At 38.6% G+C, this 19,959-nt stretch overlaps 1 protein-coding gene across 1 annotated transcript in view; it reads right to left on the bottom strand.

Moving 5' to 3' along the window:
* Positions 1-5,324: 5,324 nt before the first annotated feature.
* OXCT1 (3-oxoacid CoA-transferase 1) overlaps positions 5,325-19,959 on the bottom strand; it is a 170,090-nt gene continuing 155,455 nt past the window's right edge. The window contains exons 15-17 of the mRNA XM_006166967.3: positions 18,664-18,744; positions 12,525-12,626; positions 5,325-7,043 (exon numbers count right to left, since the gene is read on the bottom strand). Of these exons, the coding sequence (XP_006167029.1) occupies positions 7,002-7,043; positions 12,525-12,626; positions 18,664-18,744 (225 nt within the window). The 3' untranslated portion in view covers positions 5,325-7,001. The remainder of the gene's footprint in view (positions 7,044-12,524; positions 12,627-18,663; positions 18,745-19,959) is intronic.

Genomic DNA, 19,959 nt, shown 5'->3' with positions numbered 1-19,959 from the left:
TGACCTACATGGGAAGGTTTTTGGTTAGCATCCTTAAATATGTCAGACATGCACATATCCATAATTCAGGACTAGGTGAAGCTGGGGGTGGATTAAGGCTTAATACCCTGTGGAGGGTGCTGTCTGTCTCCATTGCTTGCTAAAAGAAGTAAATAAACTTTAAAAATCTAAAACAGCTATTTCTGTTAGACTATTTCTATGATCATTTTAGACTATAAACTATACGAGAGTGGGGCCGTATCTGCTTGTTTTCTTGCTGCTGTATACCTTGTATCTAACACACCCATGTTTTATAGCAGATGCTTATGCTGGTAAGCTCCCAAACATCTTTCATTGCCTGCCAAATGGAATAGAATAGAGGGTTAATAGAAGGTGCTGAGGAGACACTAGAGGAGGAAAACATTTCTTCTCTTAATTTTGAAATGCTTCTCTTGCCAGGGTCTACAGCTCAGTTTCTCTACCATCTGGCTCTTGTGGCATCATATATAGATTCCCCAGCACCCGGCAACCGCAGCACACTTGGCTTTTCCAGTTCTTGGCCCTTGTGGTATGTGGCAGCCATAGGATCCAGCAGCCACCAGCCTCTTCCAGCACTCCCTCAGTTGGCTGTGAAGTGCCCCTGGTGAGACACCTCCCTATGAACAGCTTCACTGGCATCTCTACAGGTGGCTTTGTGGCAACTGTTGAAGTGTAGCACCCCCATCCTCACCTCAGGTACAGCTTTTTCTTGCATTTCAGAGGAAAATTTCCAGAAAGTTCTGTTGGCATGACCATATGCTCTCCAGCAAGGTCTGAATCTCAGTCCTGGAAGTCTATTTCTTAGATGTTTTATTTTAACAATAAATGTAAAAACTGCTTCTTATCGCTCATTCTTAAGGTGTTTAGAATTCTCTTCACTTCTAAATTCACTTCCAATCTCTATTACTCCAATCCCGTTACAGAGGATAATACTGCGCTGTCAGAAAAGTCATGATACATTTTTGCATAGAAAAACAGAAAAAAATACGTCATGACTTCTCCAACAACCCAATAGTAATTGTTTATATTAAACTTTCCCTGTTCAACTTACCATGTATGTTCTATCTCCTGATTAGAACATGAATAACAAAGTACTCAATAAATACTTGTTGAAAAGATATAAAAAAGAAAGGGAGGGAGGAAGATACAGAAAGAAGGAGAGAGAGAAATTCCCAAACCAGTTGTGTGTTTGTTTGTTGTTGTTATTTTTATTTTAAATTAGAAATTTAAAAAGACTAGCTGAATTTTGACTGAACATGGTCCTGTGCTATTGAATTATTTTTCATTAATTCATCTAACCTTTAATTTTATTAATTTGCCAAAAATTTGTAAAGTATTATTTACCAAGCATGTGCTGCTCTAAAAAAGAAAAAGTTGGGACCAGCATTTAGTGTAAGGGCTATGTTGCTGGACTCTCATGTAGTCGACTACAGTTCGAGTCCCAGACTCGGTGGCTTAAACTCACACCGGGTGCGTGTGCACGTGTGCCCAAGATCCCAAGAGGAGAATGGAGGAGAAGGGATTGTAGCATGGCCATCCCTCCTGGGGAGTGATTTCTCACTTTCTGTCTCTGTCTCTCTGTCTTTCCAGCGAGCGCACATTCTCTGTAGCAAAAACCTCTAAAAAAAAAAAAAAAAAAAAAAAGTTTATTTCAGTGAGAGAGTGAGTGACAGGAACTGCTGTCAGGGTCTTGCAACAGTGCAGTGCAATTCTCCTCCTTATCTTCCAGCCAACCAGGATCAACAGTATGCCACATGTGTGCCCAGAGTTTCTGGAGGATCTAGAATTGGGATGCAGCCTTCTAATATGGCTCCAGTATTGTGCCACTCCCTAGCACCCATGCCACTGTGACTTGCCTACAATAAAAATTCAAAGTGGTAAACAAGTAAGCAAAATCATAGTGCATTTTACAATTGACAGCAAAATCATAGTGCATTTTACAATAGATGGTATTATATATCTAAGTAAATATGCTACCAACATTTAGATGTTCTAATATGATATGTCTCTTCACCCCACCTAACGCATCTTCACTTCATCCCTAGTAGCTCCCTAGGAACTAATGCTATGACCAGTTTCTTCTTTCCATGGATCCTGTCCTTCTCATTGTGGGTAATGGTACCAGACCTCACTGAGAAATCCACTCTCCATATCATTAGTAACATTTATTTTCAGGATGACTGATAAAGTATCAGCTTTATCTCTGGGGTTCAACTGAATCTGAGTCTGAGATACAACTCTGACTTTGAACTTGGACAAAGGTCAATGCCAAGGAAATAAAGTTTCAAAAAGGTGTTCAGTCACAAAGTCAAAGCAGTGCCTATCAGTCCTCCTGCTAGTGTCAGGTGAGCATTCTTACTTGTGCTTGCCTACGGGGAACATTTCATGCCAGCAAACCTAGTAATTACAAGTCTCTAGCCGGGGTGTTTCGTCTGGTGGGTGGCATTATCCTTTTATTCTGACAACTACCCATTTCCTTATAAAATGGGTTGTGCACAAGAGCTGTGTGTACAGGGAGCGAAATTTGAGTGCTGGTCCCATTAGATTTAAAGGGTTTGGGCTCTGTTTTATAACTTACCAGGATTTGGATTCTGTTTCATAACTTACCAGAGAACAACAAATCTAGTTCTATTTGGGGGATTTAATTTACATCTCATTAACTACCTTGGCAAAATCCAACATCAGTCCCGAAAGGCTAATGTGATTAAAGAACTGATGGTCATTACTCCTATCGGACTAATCAAGTTAATTTAAATGGAAGTAATAATGTCTCCCTGGCAGGTTGTTATAAGAACCAGATAAGCTAGCTAACATATTCTGGGTGTTTTGTAAATCATAAAGTGTTAAATAAATATAGGTGATTGCTGCAGTTCTCTTATTTCCTTTGTTATAACCTCCAAATTCCACTTCTTGCTTCCGTCCTTACCTCTTCCTAAGAGGTTTTATCTAATAATTTAGCTGAGGGAAATCCTTCAAGCCTGACCTACTATCACTTATATTTTCAACTAGTGAATTGAATCGACATTCGAACCTACTATGGGGCAGTCATAAAGTTGTTACACAAATATATGAGACTTAAAAAAAATTGTAAATGCCATTATGACCTCATTTTGTAATATCTGTCTGGGAAACTAGTAACATAACTCTTAGACTCTTTTCCACATTAAATGTGTACAAGAGTTGAGAGCTGGAGATTAAAGGAGCATTTACAAAGATCATTTGGAGGGAGCTATTGAACACTTAGACCCCAAAGAGGCAAGTGGACCATGCTACTTCCTACCCCCAAGTCAAGAGAGAGGGCTTCAAAGAAACACCAGAATTCTATCTATGAAGTTCTGGAGGGGATTCTCTCCAGGAAACTTTACAGGGTAAGAGGTGGGGTGCCTAGCTGCTAAGGAATAAGCCAAAGATAAAATATGGCTGTACGGCCACCCGAGACTCCCATAGTTTGTCAGTAAATATAGGAGTATTTCCTACAGACACACAGTCAGTCATGCTATAAAAGAGCCATAGTAGGGACTGGTGCAGCTGTAAAATATGATACTCATTGAGGAAATCTCACATGAGAAGGTTCCTAGTTCAACTCCAGAGGTCTCCCTGAGTATCCTGGGCAATGCATGCCTGTGACCCAGGACTGGCTGAAGGATGGTGGTGGATAGTGGTATGAGGACCCTGCTGGAGTGCTTTCTTTCCCTCTCTCTCAATAAATAAATAAACAAGCCTTAAAAAAAAAAAAAAAAAAAAAAAAAAAAAGAGCCAGTATAGCTACCTGTGAAGGCATTTCTAAGAGAACCATCCAGAATGATACCTAATATTAAGGGTGACAACAGTTAAAATTAACCATAATCAAGCATATTTGACCCCTAGACCATATATGATTTGGGTTTGATTGTGACTTTAAGGGAATGAATTGTCCTCTCAATTATTGATCTGGATTGGTCTAGGCATCACTCTGATGGGAATCACTCTGATGGGAGTTGCCGTATGATTCACAAAGGCCTTTAGATGATTTTATGCAGATATGTCAAATTTTATGTAGGTAAAATATTTCTCCTCTTTATATGTAGAGAGATTTTTGGTATAGGGCATGTGCATTTGGCAGAGAACTAGAGAGAGACAGAGAAACAGAAAGCCAGAAATCAGCCCCTGGGGGGGATGGTCATACCACAATCCCTTCTCCTACATTCTCCTCTCAGGATTTCGGGCATGCATGCACATGTGCCCAGCATGAGTTTTTAAGTTGCCAAGCCTGGAACTTGAACTGCTGTCTCCCACGTGAGAGTCCAGAGATGTAACCATTACACCATCTGCTGGTCCCATGGAGGCAGAATACTTTAAAAGTCACATAAATGTACACTTTGATCACATTACCTTTATGAGTTGGGTCTTCAGTGGGAAGGGAGTGCAGACATTGAAAATAAAAGGACAGAAACACTTGAAAATTCTGTCCCAAAGTAACAATATTTTTAAAAGATTTGTTGAGTTTTTTTTTTTTCAACCATATGTACTAATTGTATCTTAAAGAACCACAACAGAAATTTCCCTGTTTTAAAGATGGAGAATCTGAATATAAGCCTGTGTATGTGCACAGACATGTGTATGTAAGTAGGGGAAAGGGGCATTGGTGCCAGAATCACATTCTTTTTTTTCTTTTAAGAGGTTTTTGCTATAGGGCACGTGCGCTCTCCAGAGAGACAGAAAGCGAGAAATCACCCCCCAGAGGGGATGGCCATGCCATAATCCTTCCCCTCTATTCTCCTCTCAGGATCCTGGACATGTATGCACATGCACTCAGCGTGAGTTTAAGCCACAGAGCCCAGGACTCAAACCATGGTCCACTACATGGGAGTCTAGCGGCATAGCCATTATGCCAACTGCTGGTCCCCAGAATCACATTCTTATCACTTCCTGGCCAGAGAGAAGTAAGAAAATTGACCTCTCTCATCTCCAGATTTTAAATGAAGGACAAATAACCCGATGGTATCCTGTAGCATATGCATATGAAGCCTTGGATAATCAATCATTATAGAATGTGATTGGCCCTGACAAGGAGCAAAGAGAGAAATTCATTTGCATAATGTTTCATTTGGGCTTTCTTTATTAAAAGCAATGAAGTGTACTGACTCTTCTTGGTCATTCTATCAATCTGCTACATTACTCCCATGTTAAACCATGCCATTCCCAAGTAAGAGTGAGGACAATCACACTGATCTAATTGACTTAGAATGTTTATTGTAAGTCTTAATGTACCATTTATAACTTCCACACATCCATGGCACTCTAACCAAGAATATAGAGACATCTACTAAGTTTTGCCACTCAAAGTTTATAACATTCTTAAAATCTCGTTATCATAAAGTAACAGACTGAAATGACAAAAAAGTTTGAAGATATAATAACCATCAACAACAAAATATTTTTCCAAATCATAACTCCAATAGAGGCATATATTATGCTCATGAAACTTGCATATTCTAAGAGTCCTTTTCATGAATCCTAGGAGAGTAAGCTTTCAACCATGCAGCCAGCTTTCCTGCTATTTTATACAGAGTGTATGAGACACAAAAGCCTTTCTCCTCCCTCTAATATTGTACAAGACACAATTGTAACTGTATGTGAAAAGAAGTGAGTTTCAATGACAACTAACACCTCAAAATATGCATAAATCCCTATATTTAGTCCCAGAGGAATGATACATTGCACTGTACCTTGCCTGCCTCTGTCCAGGGTGCTTAGTTCTCCCATGTGATATCCAGAATGCTTCTGAAGAGGTCCCCCTGAGCAACTATATGGTATTGAGGATATCTCTGAGGAAAAGTTCCTTACGATCCGAGTCTACCATGTTTATTCCTCAACAATAAGAGTTTGCCAACTCTTCACATCTTGGACTTGTCCATCATCATTTCCCCTTTGTGGATAAGGCTGAAGTGAAAGTACTTTGTTAAAAGAAGTAGCCTTACAGAAGAAAAAAACCACTGTTCTGTAGAAAAGTCATTCAATATTTAGAATCTTTTCTAGACATAAATGAAAGCCTGAAAGAAATAACTTTTATTTAATTTTTAAAAACTCTGCTATCATTGTGACTAAGGAGTTATGATCAATTATCCCATAGTTCCTCTTGGCTTAAGAGAAGGTATTGTACAAGTAACCCACTGGGTCTCAATAATGCAGAGAAATAATCTTACAGACACTTGTTGATACAGATGAATATGACACTGATTCAAAATGAGAAAATTTTCCAAGAAGACCAGTTAGGTTTCTATAGGAAGAAACCTATATATAATAAGCCTCAGTTTTTGGCAAAGCACAGATGGTTGGTTTCTTTATAAAGGCAACTTCTTGGTGGGATGTCAGCACCAATACATTCTTTACCTTTCAGTCTCTCCCACAAACCAGTTTCTTCTCCTACCAGAGATGTTCCTGCTTGCGTTCTTGAGTATCCACTTAGCTATAAGACATGTGGGGAAAAGGAGGATGCTCTAGGGAAATAAGATGTAATCATAAAATCAGAGGCCTCAAAAGAAAAGTCAGAGGAGGCTAAGGAAAGCAATCATTAAGATAGCATTTCTCCTAATCACATATTCACATGTAAATCATTTTTCTTTCAGTACTACTGAGTAATAACTTAGTTATGAAGGAAAGCCTAACAACAAAGCAGTTCCTAAGGTCCATTGTGATGAAACTGCATATAATTTACACACATATCATAGAAGGTTAAGATACACCTAATGTGAGCACCAATTGTAAAGAGAACCTTCTCAGTACTTATGAAACAAGAAAACCGTAAATGTTTCTTTTTTAAAATGTCATAGCACACTTGAGAGAACAGTCTATATGGCTGCTTAAAGGCTAAAATACTAGAAGAAAACTAATCAAAAACTTCCTGTTAAATATACAGTTATGATTACTAATGTCCTTTCAACTAAATCCTACGTATTTAAAGTGAAAAACACGTGGTCTGGGACAAATGTCTATTCCATATTTCAAGCTGCAATCTGCTGCATTGGCATCAGTTTCGGTGAAACCTGAGAAAAGAAAGAGAAAAAATTCATCAAAGTCTGAAAAATTCATAAGGTATAAACATCTCTCCTTTGACTTTCCAAACTTGAATGATTCAGGTAATAGGCAATTTTGCCATGAACATCACCTGGAGATTGTTTTTTGTTTGTTTGTTTGCTTGTTTTTTATTAATTTTCCATCCTGAAACACCAAGACAGAGAATTCCTGCTCTGTTTATTTTGGGTACTTAGTGGTTCTCAAGCTTCTTGCATCATATAGCTCCTAAATTAAGAGTGCCTAGGCCTGGCCATAAGGGAAGGGTTGAAGAGGAGTAGAAGGAGGCAAATAAAGAGTCTTGATAACCACACTGTCTATTGGGTGGATCTTCAAGGTGATGTCTCTGAGACCTTGCTCTAGTCACAGTGCAAAGTGTGTAAATTTCTAAAGCCTCAAAATAGATCTGGCTAATTCACAATTTTGTTATATAACCTTTGGATTAGTCTGTAGATAACATGGATATGTATTAATGAAGTGATGCATAATCAACAATAAATAGTATCACAAGTTTCATAATCAGAATGAAAATGATACATGGGGATTAAAAGAATTCAAAGTTATTACAAGTAGGAGGCAATAGAATTGAAACGATTAAGTGCTGATTACAATTACTTTCAGTGCACAGAACAGCAAAAGCATTCCTGGGAGTCTTGATGCAGACAAAAACAAAAACAAGTCTACCGTTAAGGAAGAGCTGGAGGAAGGAGAAACCTAAATGTAAGTGGTCTGGCTTAACTGTGACAGCTTTTTCAAACGGTAGAATCAGCTTCATTTTTCTTAATTCAATATGGCAAATGTCCATTGAGTCCTAGTTAGTAACAGTTTTTATGGAAAGCATAGCAGGGAATACTAAAATTTAGGTGATTTTTTTTTAATGCCTCAAGAATGCAGCAATTGGGACCAGCAGTTAGCGTAATGGCTATGTCGCTGGACTCCCATGTAGTCGACCACGATTCGAGTCCTGGACTCGGTGGCTTAAAACTCACGCCAGGTGCGTGTGCATGCGTGCCCAAGATCCCGAGAGGAGAACGGAGGAGAAGGGATTGCAAGGGATTGCAGTGTGGCCATCCCCCCTGGGGGGGTGATTTCTCGCTTTCTGTCTCTCTGTCTCTCTGTCTGGCGAGTGCACATGCCCTATAGCAAAAACCTCTCCAAAAAAAAAAAGAAAAAAAGAATGCAGCAATTGATGCGGTATTAATTAGTATTTTACCTTGCAAAATAAACAATGAACAATTTTTGTTAAATTAATAAATAGCAATACACGAATGAGTACATGAATAAATAAGCTTTAAAGAACTAGAATAAAGGCTCCCAATAGAGGTTAAGTTAGCATTTAAAAGTGAAAGAGAAGACAATCAGTTGGCTTTGATGAGGTCAATTACATTTAGCTCATTATAAACAACTTTTGTATTAACTTCACTATGTTGAGCTAAATGCCCTCTTTTCCATTTTTCTGCTAAAGAATGAAGAATTTTAAAAATAAGCACATTTTAAAAATATCAAATATTAAGAATAAAAAAATTAAAAATTTTCTATTAAAAAATAAATGAGAGGGACCAGCAGTTAGCGTAATGGCTATGTCTCTGGACTCCCACGTAGTCGACCGCGGTTCGGGTCCCGGACCCGGTGGCTTAAACTCACGCCGGGCACATGTGCGTGCGTGCCCAAGATCCCAAGAGGAGAATGGAGGAGAAGGGATTGTGGCATGGCCATCCCCCTGGGGGGTGATTTCTCGCTTTCTGTCTCTCTGTCTCTCTCTGTCTGGTGAATGCACATGCCCTATAGCAAAAACAAAACAAAAACCAAACAAACAAACAAACTCTCCAAAAAATAAATGAATAAAAATAAACAAGAAAAAAATAAATAAGATCAGTATGGTTTGGTACAGAAAGAAACTTCAAAAAGTCCATGGGAAAATGTCAAATGGTAAAATACAAATTCATTTCGGTGTAAAAAATTTTTGAAACCCATGCATAGTTTTTTCCATAAACTTGTTGAAGACCCTTCATATAACTTAGGATAAATGTCAGTTCATTTAGATTTGCTATTTTCAAGATCAAACAGATGATAATAGACAGAATAATAGATATGTAATAAATAGACAAAATTAACATCCCACATTTGTTTAAACCTTCAGCTCTACTGAGAAGAATAACAGACATATGGGCTCTTAGTATTTTGTTAAGTGTGTCTCACAAACAATGCATCTTCTTTTTTTAACCACAGAGCATCTGTGGAAATAATCTAATGCAATCAAATTCTTCTTTTTTTGAAAACCGAGCTTTCCAATATAGTTTCATACCATTTCCTTTAAAAAGAAACTGAATACCTTAATTTTTAAAACTAAACAATTGATTCTTTTCCTTGTCATGTCAGTCCTGTTTTGAGTCCTTATTATCATTTATATCTTCTATCTGGAGATTGACTTTTATTGGAAAAGATGATGGCAAAGCTTTATGTAGACTGAATTGGCCTGTTTACTCTGTAATGAAAAACGTCTACTAAACCACTATTTCTCGTTCTCTTCTACAGTCTAATCAACACTGTAAACCAAAGCAGATTATCCTGCCAATGTGATCTACAGACTAAGCACAAGATGATATGATTGAAGTGTAGAAAATAAGCCAGTGATTTGTCTTCCTAGTCCACTGAAATCCCAAGAGTATATTGTTTAATTCTGCTATAATGCCAGTTCATAATAGATACTGAGAGTATGAATTTATTCAATTTAGCAAGAGATGTCGGCAGCTGGCTTCTTCCAGGTTATATTGCAAACATATAAATAAATTGTGCTTTTATTTAGTTTTTTTGCTATTAGTAGTTTTGGTATATTTCGGCTTGGAGATTAAGATCAAGGCCATTGGGAGAAGGAATTATACTAATTACTTTTATTTTATTCACATTTCAAATCTCATTATGAGACTTATACTGGGTGTTTAATAAGTAATCATAAATGACCTCCAGAAACTTATTATACCACAAAATGTACAAATATAGGTTAAATCTATTTTTTTTTTAGATTAAAAAAAGACAAACAGAAACATTGTTTCCAAAAATAGTCCATATACATAAATGGTAAAGAAAATCCTACAGTATGAAGCTTAAGCATTCATCAGAAAAGTAAGGAATGAATAATCAATTGAATTCACTATTCACTGAAAACAGTATTTTCAGAAAAATGAAATTCAAGTGGTAGGATATCACTTTTCCTTTTCTTTCCTTCCTACTTTGGCCCATCAAGTAACTGGCACATTTAATGATATAAGAATAGTCAAAAATAAAGGAATTTGACACTTTCATTAACTTGTCATAGCTTTAATATGATAAAAATTGCAATATCATTTTGATTTTTAAAAAATGAGTTCTTAATTCATAACCATTTGAGAGACAGACTTCTTTTAAATATGAGGGTAATGGGAGAAAAATAAGTCAAAGAACTCCTTCGCTGTGAAGATGCTGGGTGCAAGCAGCCTAACACAATGGTTTTCACTCCTGATGTACTCACATGAATAAAAAAGAGCCAGATAATAATAAGGGCTTTCCTTTGTATATTCTTTTTACAGCAGAAAATGGAACATTCTGTGGATATTGGAAATGTTATCTAATGAAGAGTTTAGCTCTTCCACATAGAAAAAAACGAGCAAACAAACTCCAGCTGATTAAGAATGATTTGCTTTGGGATCAGCAGATGGTGTAATGGTTATGCTGAACTTCCATGTAGTTGACCAGGGCTTGAGTCCTGGCCCTGGCGGCTTAAAACTCATGCCAGGCACTTGTGTGTGCATGCCCAAAAGCTCAAAAGGAAGATGGAGGAGAAAGGACAGTGATGTGTCCATCCCCCATGGGGGATGATTTCTCATTTTTTGTCTCTCTGTCTCTCTGGTGAATGCATGTGCTCTATATAAAAAAATCTCTCCTAAAGAAAAAATAATTATTTGCTTTTATTATGGGAGTTAAGAAATCCTAAATAGTTATAAAGTATAAATAACCCCCTTTCTTCCCCAAGGCTATTGAAAAGCTAATTACAGACGTGGTTTACATGCAAGGTATTACTGGGAGACTTTTTTTTGCCAAAAGAAAATTTAGAAAAAAGTAATAGACAAAGACCTTAGTATGGCACCAAGAATTGTTATTATGTAGATAATGAATTATGCAACAGAATTGTTTTTAAAGAAATTGTTTATGCACTGATAGGTACAAGCCAAGTAGGTAGTATACAAGAAAGATGTCAATGGAATAGATGCCTGATTTATCAAATAACTTTCGTTAAATTAGTTTTTCTAGTATGTGTCACAGCATTAACGTATTTTCTTTTCATTATAAATACATTTCATTTTGAATGAGTAGATTGGTTCTTAAAAAGGTACCTGATAATCAAATCCCTTCCCTTCATTTTCCTCAGGGATATTGCACCCGTACTTTTTTTTTTTTTTTTTTTTTTGGTGTTTTTTGTCCAGGGGACAGCATCGCCAGACAGACAGAGAGAGACAGAGAGACAGAAAGCGAGAAATCACACCCCAGGGGGGGATGGTCATGCCACAATCCCTTCTCCTCCATTCTCCTCTCGGGATCTTGGGCACGCACGCACACGCACCCGGCGTGAGTTTTAAGTCACCAGGTCCGGGACGTGAACCACGGTCGACTACGTGGGAGTCCAGCGACATAGCCATTACGCTAACTGCTGGTCCCTTGCACCCGTACTTTTGATTAACCTTAAATGGGCTGGGTCATCCTGTCAACAACACCCATTAGGTAGGTGATAGGTGATTTGTGAACAAATACTTACACAAAAGGGCAATTATCTATATGTAGTATTATTCTCTTTGTTTTCAAAAGGAATATGGGGGTTTCTTATATGGATACACCCCTGATGTACTTAACCTGCTTTGGATCTGAGTGTTTCATAACTAAGTTTATCTTCCAATGTAAGATATTCCTACATTACAACTATAAATCTGATATTGTGAGAAGCCCCACATTCTATATAATATCTTCCATGGATGGGATAATAAGGCATAGAAGTTAATCAAAGAGAAAGCCTTAAGTCACGGATGGGTTTAAAAATGAAGAAGTATCATTTCTCCATGGTGACTCACATTTTTTTAGTTAATCATGTTTAAGCTCAGCTGACATATAACTGAAAAACAGCAGATTGCAACAGACATTACATAAAGTAGTTTAGAGTTCAAGCTCAACCTCTGTTTTCAGTGGCTCCTGCTGGTTCCTTCCCCTCCTGCTTCTGCCTCCAAAGCCAAACCGTGGCCCTGCGTCAGAGCACAGCTCCTGCTCCCACCCGCTCTCATCTGGAAGCACCCTTTCGTCTACTCCTGTTCACTGCAAAGGTCAGCTCCAAAAATGATCACAAATTAATGGTTCAGGTCCTATAAACACCCATTAATCAAGCCCAGGATCTAGGATAAGTGGCTGAATTTGTTCACAGAAACACTTACTGCAAAATCACACCCAGTACTCTTTTGTATGTCGTCCACCGTCAGGCCTTCCCAGAGCTCTATCAGAGTCAGCCCTTTTTTCTTATCCACGTCAAACACAGCCTGTTGGAGTCAAGAAAATGACAATTTGTTTTGTAACACAGAACACAAATAACCTCTCAAATTCCTAAAAGAGAAAGACTCAGGATAAAAGACTCTGAAAATTAGCAATGAAGAAATGTCAACTGTAACTATTATATTTTGGAGAGAATAAACATTGACTCCCTAATCAGTAAGTGGTTGTGGAACGCTGACAATGCCAGAAAATAAACAAACATTGGCTATCCATGGCATCTGTCACTATTGTAACCAGTTTTGCAGAACCGTCTTCATTTTGTAAAGTCTAATACTTAGTCAAATGTCAATTAGGTGGTTAACAGTGAAAGAAAGAAAGGCTGGCAGGTGGCATAGTGGTTATGTTGCTGGACTTCCACATGGCCAACTGTGGTTCAAGTCCTGGGTCTGGTAGTTTGAAATACCCTGGGCGGGTATGTGTGTGTGTCCAAGATTCCGAGAGGAGAATGGAGAAGGGACTGTGGTATGTCCATCCCCTCTGGAGGGTGATTTCTTGCTTTCCTGTCTCTCTGTCTCTCAGAAAAAAAAATCTCTCTCAAGAAAAAAACAATCATTTAAAGGAAGTATAGAAGAAGGAAGGAAGTGGGATATTTGGAAGGTGAAAGCATAAGGATAATGGAAAAAAATCTTCTGGGTATAGAATTAAGAGACACAGGAATGAAAAGTTATTGTGCATGGTAACATCTTTGACTTGGCAATACATTTATGCTTTAAGAACCCATATCATATGCTATGAAGATGTACAATGATTAAATGTTTATATATACCAAGAGAAAGCACTTGGAAGTGCCTAAGCTAATTTTAGGAGGATGGGCAGAGCCTGGCAGTGGTGCAGTGTTAACACAACTGAATGCACATGAGAAATACCCTGGGTTCACATCTCAGACCCTCCCTGAGCATACTAGCTGCACACACACTTGCCTACAGTTCAGGCCAGCTGAGGCTGGGGTAAATTGTGGCATGAAGACCCTGTTGGGGGTGCCTCTCTCAAATAAATACATAAAACTTTAAAAAAGAGAATAGCTACTTTTCCCTGAAAAAGCCTCAGTAACCATTAAGACTTTCCCTTTAAGTCCATTGAAAACATGTAGGTCCCAAGAGGAGAGTATGAGAATCTCCTTCTAACATACAAATTGCAGAAAGCTGCTTCCATTTAGGGCAGCTATGCGAAGACCACCTCACCTTAAACATTCCATTACAACATTCTGGTCTATAACACCAGGTGATGTAGTGCCCAGTGGTATGGCTTGACCTCAACAGGTAGACTCACCTGCACTACCTGATTTCGAAGGCACGCTTTCCCACTTAGAAAGGTAACAACTTAAGTTGGAAAGGACCTACAAAGTCATTGAATGTAAGATTCCATACAAGAACTCTTCAAAACCTTCTCTGCTGGTCCCTGGGGCTCTGCTTAGGTATTTAACAGCAGCAAGAGGCTCACTGGCCTCAAGGCAGATTGTCCATTGAGAGACGCTCTAACCATAAGAACCCAATGTGCTTCCTAGCACGTTAGCTCCCTGGTTCAGTTCTCCTCCAGTGCACTACACACTGTTCCCTCTTCTGCTCAGTTTTCTCATTCTTGGAGTTAAATGTTTTGCTTCCAAGATCTTTCCTTTCCTTTGGATTTAACTTAAATTCAACTATTATTTGCAAGATTAGAATCATTACTTTCAACTATGCTGAAGTCAAGTCATAAATTAATCAATTTTAAACACACTCCTGACTATGAAGCTAATATTAAAACAGCAACAAGTTAAGGAAAGAACCTTGGCTTTTGAGCTGGACTAAAACTCTAACTCTGCTGCAAAATAGCTCTGCAACCTTTGGTGAACCTCTCCTGGCATCTGTAGATGTATATCATAAAAACGATTATTATTTCCCAAGATTGTGATGCTGGAAAAATATAATAAGAAACATCCTCTGAGTTTCATGCCTGGGACAGAAGAGGGCATCATACAGGCATGTTCTGACTCCTTAAAAGCTTAACTTGTGGGAACCAGCAGTTAGCGTAATGGCTATGTCGCTGGACTCCCATGTAGTCGACCACGGTTCGTGTCCCGGACCCGGTGGCTTAGAACTCACGCCGGGCGTGTGTGCGTGCGTGCCCAAGATCCCGAGAGGAGAATGGAGGAGAAGGGATTGTGGCGTGACCATCCCCCCTGGGGGGTGATTTCTTGCTTTCTGTCTCTATGTCTCTCTCTGTCTGTCTGGCGAGCGCATGCGCCCTGTAGTGAAAACCTCTCCAGAAAAAAAAAAAAAAAAGCTTAACTTGTCACTTGTGTGTGAATCCAAAATCACAGCACTGTCTCTAGTTGATTGATAATTTTCCCCTGGAGCAAAGCTTCGCTGAGATCAGTGACACTTGCATTTGCTGTTGTTTAATGAATTCACAGATTGCTAGGTTGCTTTTGCTGGAAAAGTTCATTTAAATTTAGGAGGGGTTATTTCAGCAAAGTTTCATTTTGTTTGCAGATTTTTATGTTCCTAAAAATGACTTTTTTTCTGTAGAAATGTTTATTCTAAGAGGAAGAAAATGAAAATTTAGAAATGTCTATATACTCCATTAGCTTGCATCTTCCAAAATGACAACTAGGAAAAAAATTTTAATGGACCCTTTTTCTTTGCAGAAAGTGTGTCTAGAGCACTGTTAATACTGATTTATTTTCCCCTGAATTATGAACACTTTATTTTTGTCAAAATGGAACAAACAAAGAAAAAAGGACCACTGGATTGTATTACTAAGAACAGACACAGAGGGACCACCAGACGGCATAGCAGTTACTTCACTGGCCACATGGCCAACCATGGTTTGAGTCCCAGACCTGGTGGGTTGAAAATCATGCTGTGTTGGGACCAGCAGATGGCATAATGGCTATGTTGCTGAACTCCCACGTAGTTGACTGTGGTTTGAGTCCCAGACCCGGTGGCTTAAACTCACGCCGGGCATGTGTGTGTGCATACCCAAGATCCCAAAAGGAGAATGGAAGAGAAGGAACTGTGGTGTGGTCATGCCCCCTGGGGGGTGATTTCTTGCTTTTCATCTCTCTGTCTCTCTCTGTCTTTGTGGTGGGCGCATGCTCCTTATAGCAAAAACCTCTCAAAAAAAAAAAAAAAGAAAGTGTAAAAAGAAAATCATGCTGTGTGCATGTTCACGCATGCTCAAGATGGGAGCATGGAGAAGAAATGGAGAAGAAGGGATTGCAGCATGGCCATCCCTCCTGGAGGAGAGCTTTCTCACCTTCCCTCTCACTGTGTCTGTCTGTCTGTCTGTCTCTCTCTCTCTCTCTCTCTCTGTCTTGCTCTTTCTCGGGTGAGTGCACATGCATTAAGGTGAAAACCTCCCAATAGAAAAGAACAGACACAGAAATTACTTAGGGAGAAGAAAAATGTGGTATCATGAATATAAGGCTTCAGTAATCAGGGAGATAAAATCAATAACAAATTGACTTACTGCTTTTACAAAAGCTTTTATTAACATCTTCATCAAGCCCAAATTAGCTCCCAAGATCATATATTGGAAAGTCAAGCATCTTTTATTTTTAAAAATGAGGAAAACTTTGGAAATATTTTAGGAACTTTCCATTTAGCCATATAAGGTGCAAACAAAAACTTGATAAAAGTGGAGACACCAAAACCTGAAAGGTACAATGAAATTTTCACCTATGAAGAATAATATTGAAACTACTTTGTCTTACAGATAAGTAAGCTAATTATAAACAAGCTAATTATGTTATCATAACCATGAAGGGCTACACTGAGGATAAAACAGATAATCATAGCCCAGGTGCCATTGAGGAAGGCATCTTTCATAACCGGATTCTAGCAGCACCAAACAAGGAAAATCAGGGTCATGGCATTTCCCAAGTCTCTTTCAAAGGGCAACCTAGTGGAATTTTCCTTGGAGTTGATAATGAGATTCTAGTCCCTTAGCTGCCAGTGGTAGGGCTACACACATTCATTGATCTTAATGCATATGCATGGCCTTCTCATTCGCTCATCCAACAAGTATTTATTGAGTAGCCACTACATATAACCACCACGGTGGTAAACATGCAACAATCCTTTCCTTTAGGTACCAAGACTTTAGACTTAGCTGCCTTTCTCTTTACTCTTGCTAAACAATGTCTATGGTTAAAGTTCCAGTCATTCCCATATGCTAATGACTCCCACAAGTTTATTCCAATACCAGCTTCTCTTATGAGCTTGAGCGCCAAATCTCCAATTATTTATCAAAATTTCTGACTGGATGTTGATGTTCTCAGGAACGTCAGAAACTGAGAGTGTCCAAATGAAACCTATTCTTTTTCTGCCTCCTATTGTTCCTTCCCCTTCTCCTTTTACAGTTCTGGGCTTATTAATGATACTACAGGTCAACCATATTCACTAGCTGTGAAATTTAGGAATCACCTATCATACAAAACATGTCTGATTTCTCATCAAATTAGATAGAGTCTATATCCTAAAATCTCTCTTTCTGTCCTCTGAATTAGAATTGTGACTCTTTTTGCCTAGATCCCTAGTGGATCCTTCTAACTGGACTCTGTTTTATCTCTTCTCTTCTTACTGTAGAAAAAAAGCTCAGAAACTGGCTGAGGATGAGGGTGGACCATGGTGTGAGGACTCTGTTGGGGGGCCCTCTCTTTGTGTCTCTCTCCCTTTCATGGATGAAGTGAATGAATAAGCTTTTAAAAACCACAATTCATGTCCAATTGGGGGGTTTCAAGAAGTGGTAAAGACTCACAGGCTAAATGGTGAGATAAAGTATTATGTCCTTTTATCCACTTGTTCTTTATAAGTCATCTTTATGGAATTCCACATAGACAGTCCTGGGAAAGGTACCATTTAGGATAGACCCTTTCCTAAATGTGGCTTCTGGAAAGTATTGTGGATACTCTAAATCTACTGCAAAGGCCTGCTTTAGAGTATTTCTTACCATACCTCACTAAGGGACAGACACAGTGAGCTGAATTTAATTCCGAGACACTAGTGCTACAGCTCTTGGTGAAAGAAACTGAATTGAATGGGGGAACAAAATAGGCCTGATATAGATCATTTTGTTCTGTGGCTTCATCAAGATAGTGAATCAAGAAAACACTCCAGTTAGCGTAATGGCTATGTCGCTGGACTCCCACGTAGTCAACCGCAGTTTGCATCCCGGACCCGGTGGCTTAAAACTCATGCCGGGCACGTGTGCATGTGTACCCAAGATCCCGAGAGGAGAACGGAGAAGGGATTGCGGTGTGACCATCCCCCCTGGGGGGGTGATTTCTCGCTTTCTGTCTCTCTGTCTCTGTCTGGCGAGCGCATGAGCCCTATAGCAAAAACCTCTCAAAAAAAAAAAAAACACTCCATTCCCACTGACTTATGAGAACTATGTCACCAACATAGTTCAAATCTGGGCCACAGGCAGTTGCCAGTGATGCTTCTCTCTAATCTGAAAAGCTGTCAGGCATACCATTGGCCGACAAGTTCCATCTAAGAAGAAAAATCTAGAGAAGTACTAAAATGACTGATGTGTTCTGAACTCCCACTTTTTAACAAGAGGACAAGAAAGCATGCAAAAAATAGAATACATATCTCGGCTCACTGCAATTTGCACATAAATGATTTAAAACTCAATTTTGACAGAATTTTCCAAAATGAAACCCAACAATTTGTACTTGTGATTTGGGAAAGCAAAGAACAAAGGTAAGAATGATAAATATATTCTTAACATTCACCTTGACATCTTAATAGTCAAAATATAAGGATCGATAAAACACTTTTCTGATTATATCACACTGTCAAAGTTACATAGGCCGGTAGTTCAATTTCGTGTGTTTATGTGTATTTCCAGAAAGTTGCGCATAAAGACTTCTCCATTTAGAAACATTAAATTGACGAATATTCCTATTTGTCCTACCCACAGACAAAATTAATCCTATGACTATCAATATAATACACTTTCAGAAGGCAACAAAAAAAAAATTCTAAAACTGCTCATAAATAAAAAGGTGGTGGCAGATATCCAAGGAAATAAATGTACCTTTTCAGTAATAATGCGGTTGACACATTGCTTTCCAGTCAGTGGTAATGTACATTTCTCCATGATTTTATGTGCATTTCCCTGTTTCAAAGAAGAAATATCAAAAAGAATAGTTAGAGAGTGATTCTTATTTAGAATTAGGATAAATACAGGATAAACAGGTGCTATCAGAAAAATTGCTCCTAAATATAGGCTGCATCAAAATGCTCACACAGTCGTGCTTTTACTCGCATTCTGGGGGTAGCTCCTGTCCCTGAAATTAGTTAGCGAGAATCCCAATGAAGGGCCAAAGGCATAAATGATCTAGTTGGGAAATACCCTGTTGCGAATCTGAACCCCCAAACACCAGCCTTTGTATTATCTGATGTGAAATATCACTTCTAATATCCTGCTTATTTTTCTCTCCTAGGGAATGGCCTCTTTAAAAATTATGAGTGGCTGTCTGGCAAAAATGAAAAACATATACAGAAAATAAGTGCATACATAACGGGTGCACTAATAAGTAATTAATAGTCCTTTTTCATAGATAGTTAATTTTATAGGAAAAAAAGAGTACTCTATGCATAGAAAAAGGCAGTGCTTTGTCTCCCTTCCTAACTTTAGACCTGCTCTCAACAGAAATCAATTTCAATTTTTTTAGCAGTTATTTCCTTACTTTTATACATCAGCCTCTGACCTCCACATTTTAAAAAATATTATGCTTAACATGCAATTTATTTCTAGATTAATCAATTTTAGACAATCTACTGATTTCTTATATTGACATATGAAAACTTAACTCTCTTACATCTTTCCTCCAATGCCTCCCCTGCCACACACACTTCTACCCTCCAGCCCTTTCACCATTTTCAATTCTCCCAATATGAACATGACACAATTTATAACGAACTCAACAGTCAGAATTTATATCGCCCTGACTTAGTGACCACGTAAGTCAGTGGTCAGTGACCAGTTCACTGCTGGGCCAGGTAATGTCGTATACCATGACTAACATTTACTTTCTCACACAGCCATTTGCTGTGCTCTTCTTAGAGATTGTCTGAACCTCAGTTTGCTCCTAGTAAGACGTATGAGCTAGCCTAAACCCACATTTTTTTTTGAATTTTCTCTAATACACAGGACTTTCTTAAACATAAATAAAAGACAGATGGAGAGTACCGACCAGGTTTGCACCCATTAAGTCCCTCCTGCCAGCACCACCACTACCCCGACATGGCAGTGGCTTCAGAGACACAGCTGTGGAGCACAGGAGAAACACTGGCTTTGATGATCTAACCTGCAGATTATTTTCTTCAT

This window comes from Tupaia chinensis, unplaced genomic scaffold (genome assembly GCF_000334495.1).
Source record: "Tupaia chinensis unplaced genomic scaffold, TupChi_1.0 Scaffold144378_1, whole genome shotgun sequence".
Taxonomy (NCBI): Eukaryota; Metazoa; Chordata; class Mammalia; order Scandentia; family Tupaiidae; genus Tupaia; species Tupaia belangeri.
This window is presented reverse-complemented; position numbering and strand designations above follow the sequence as displayed.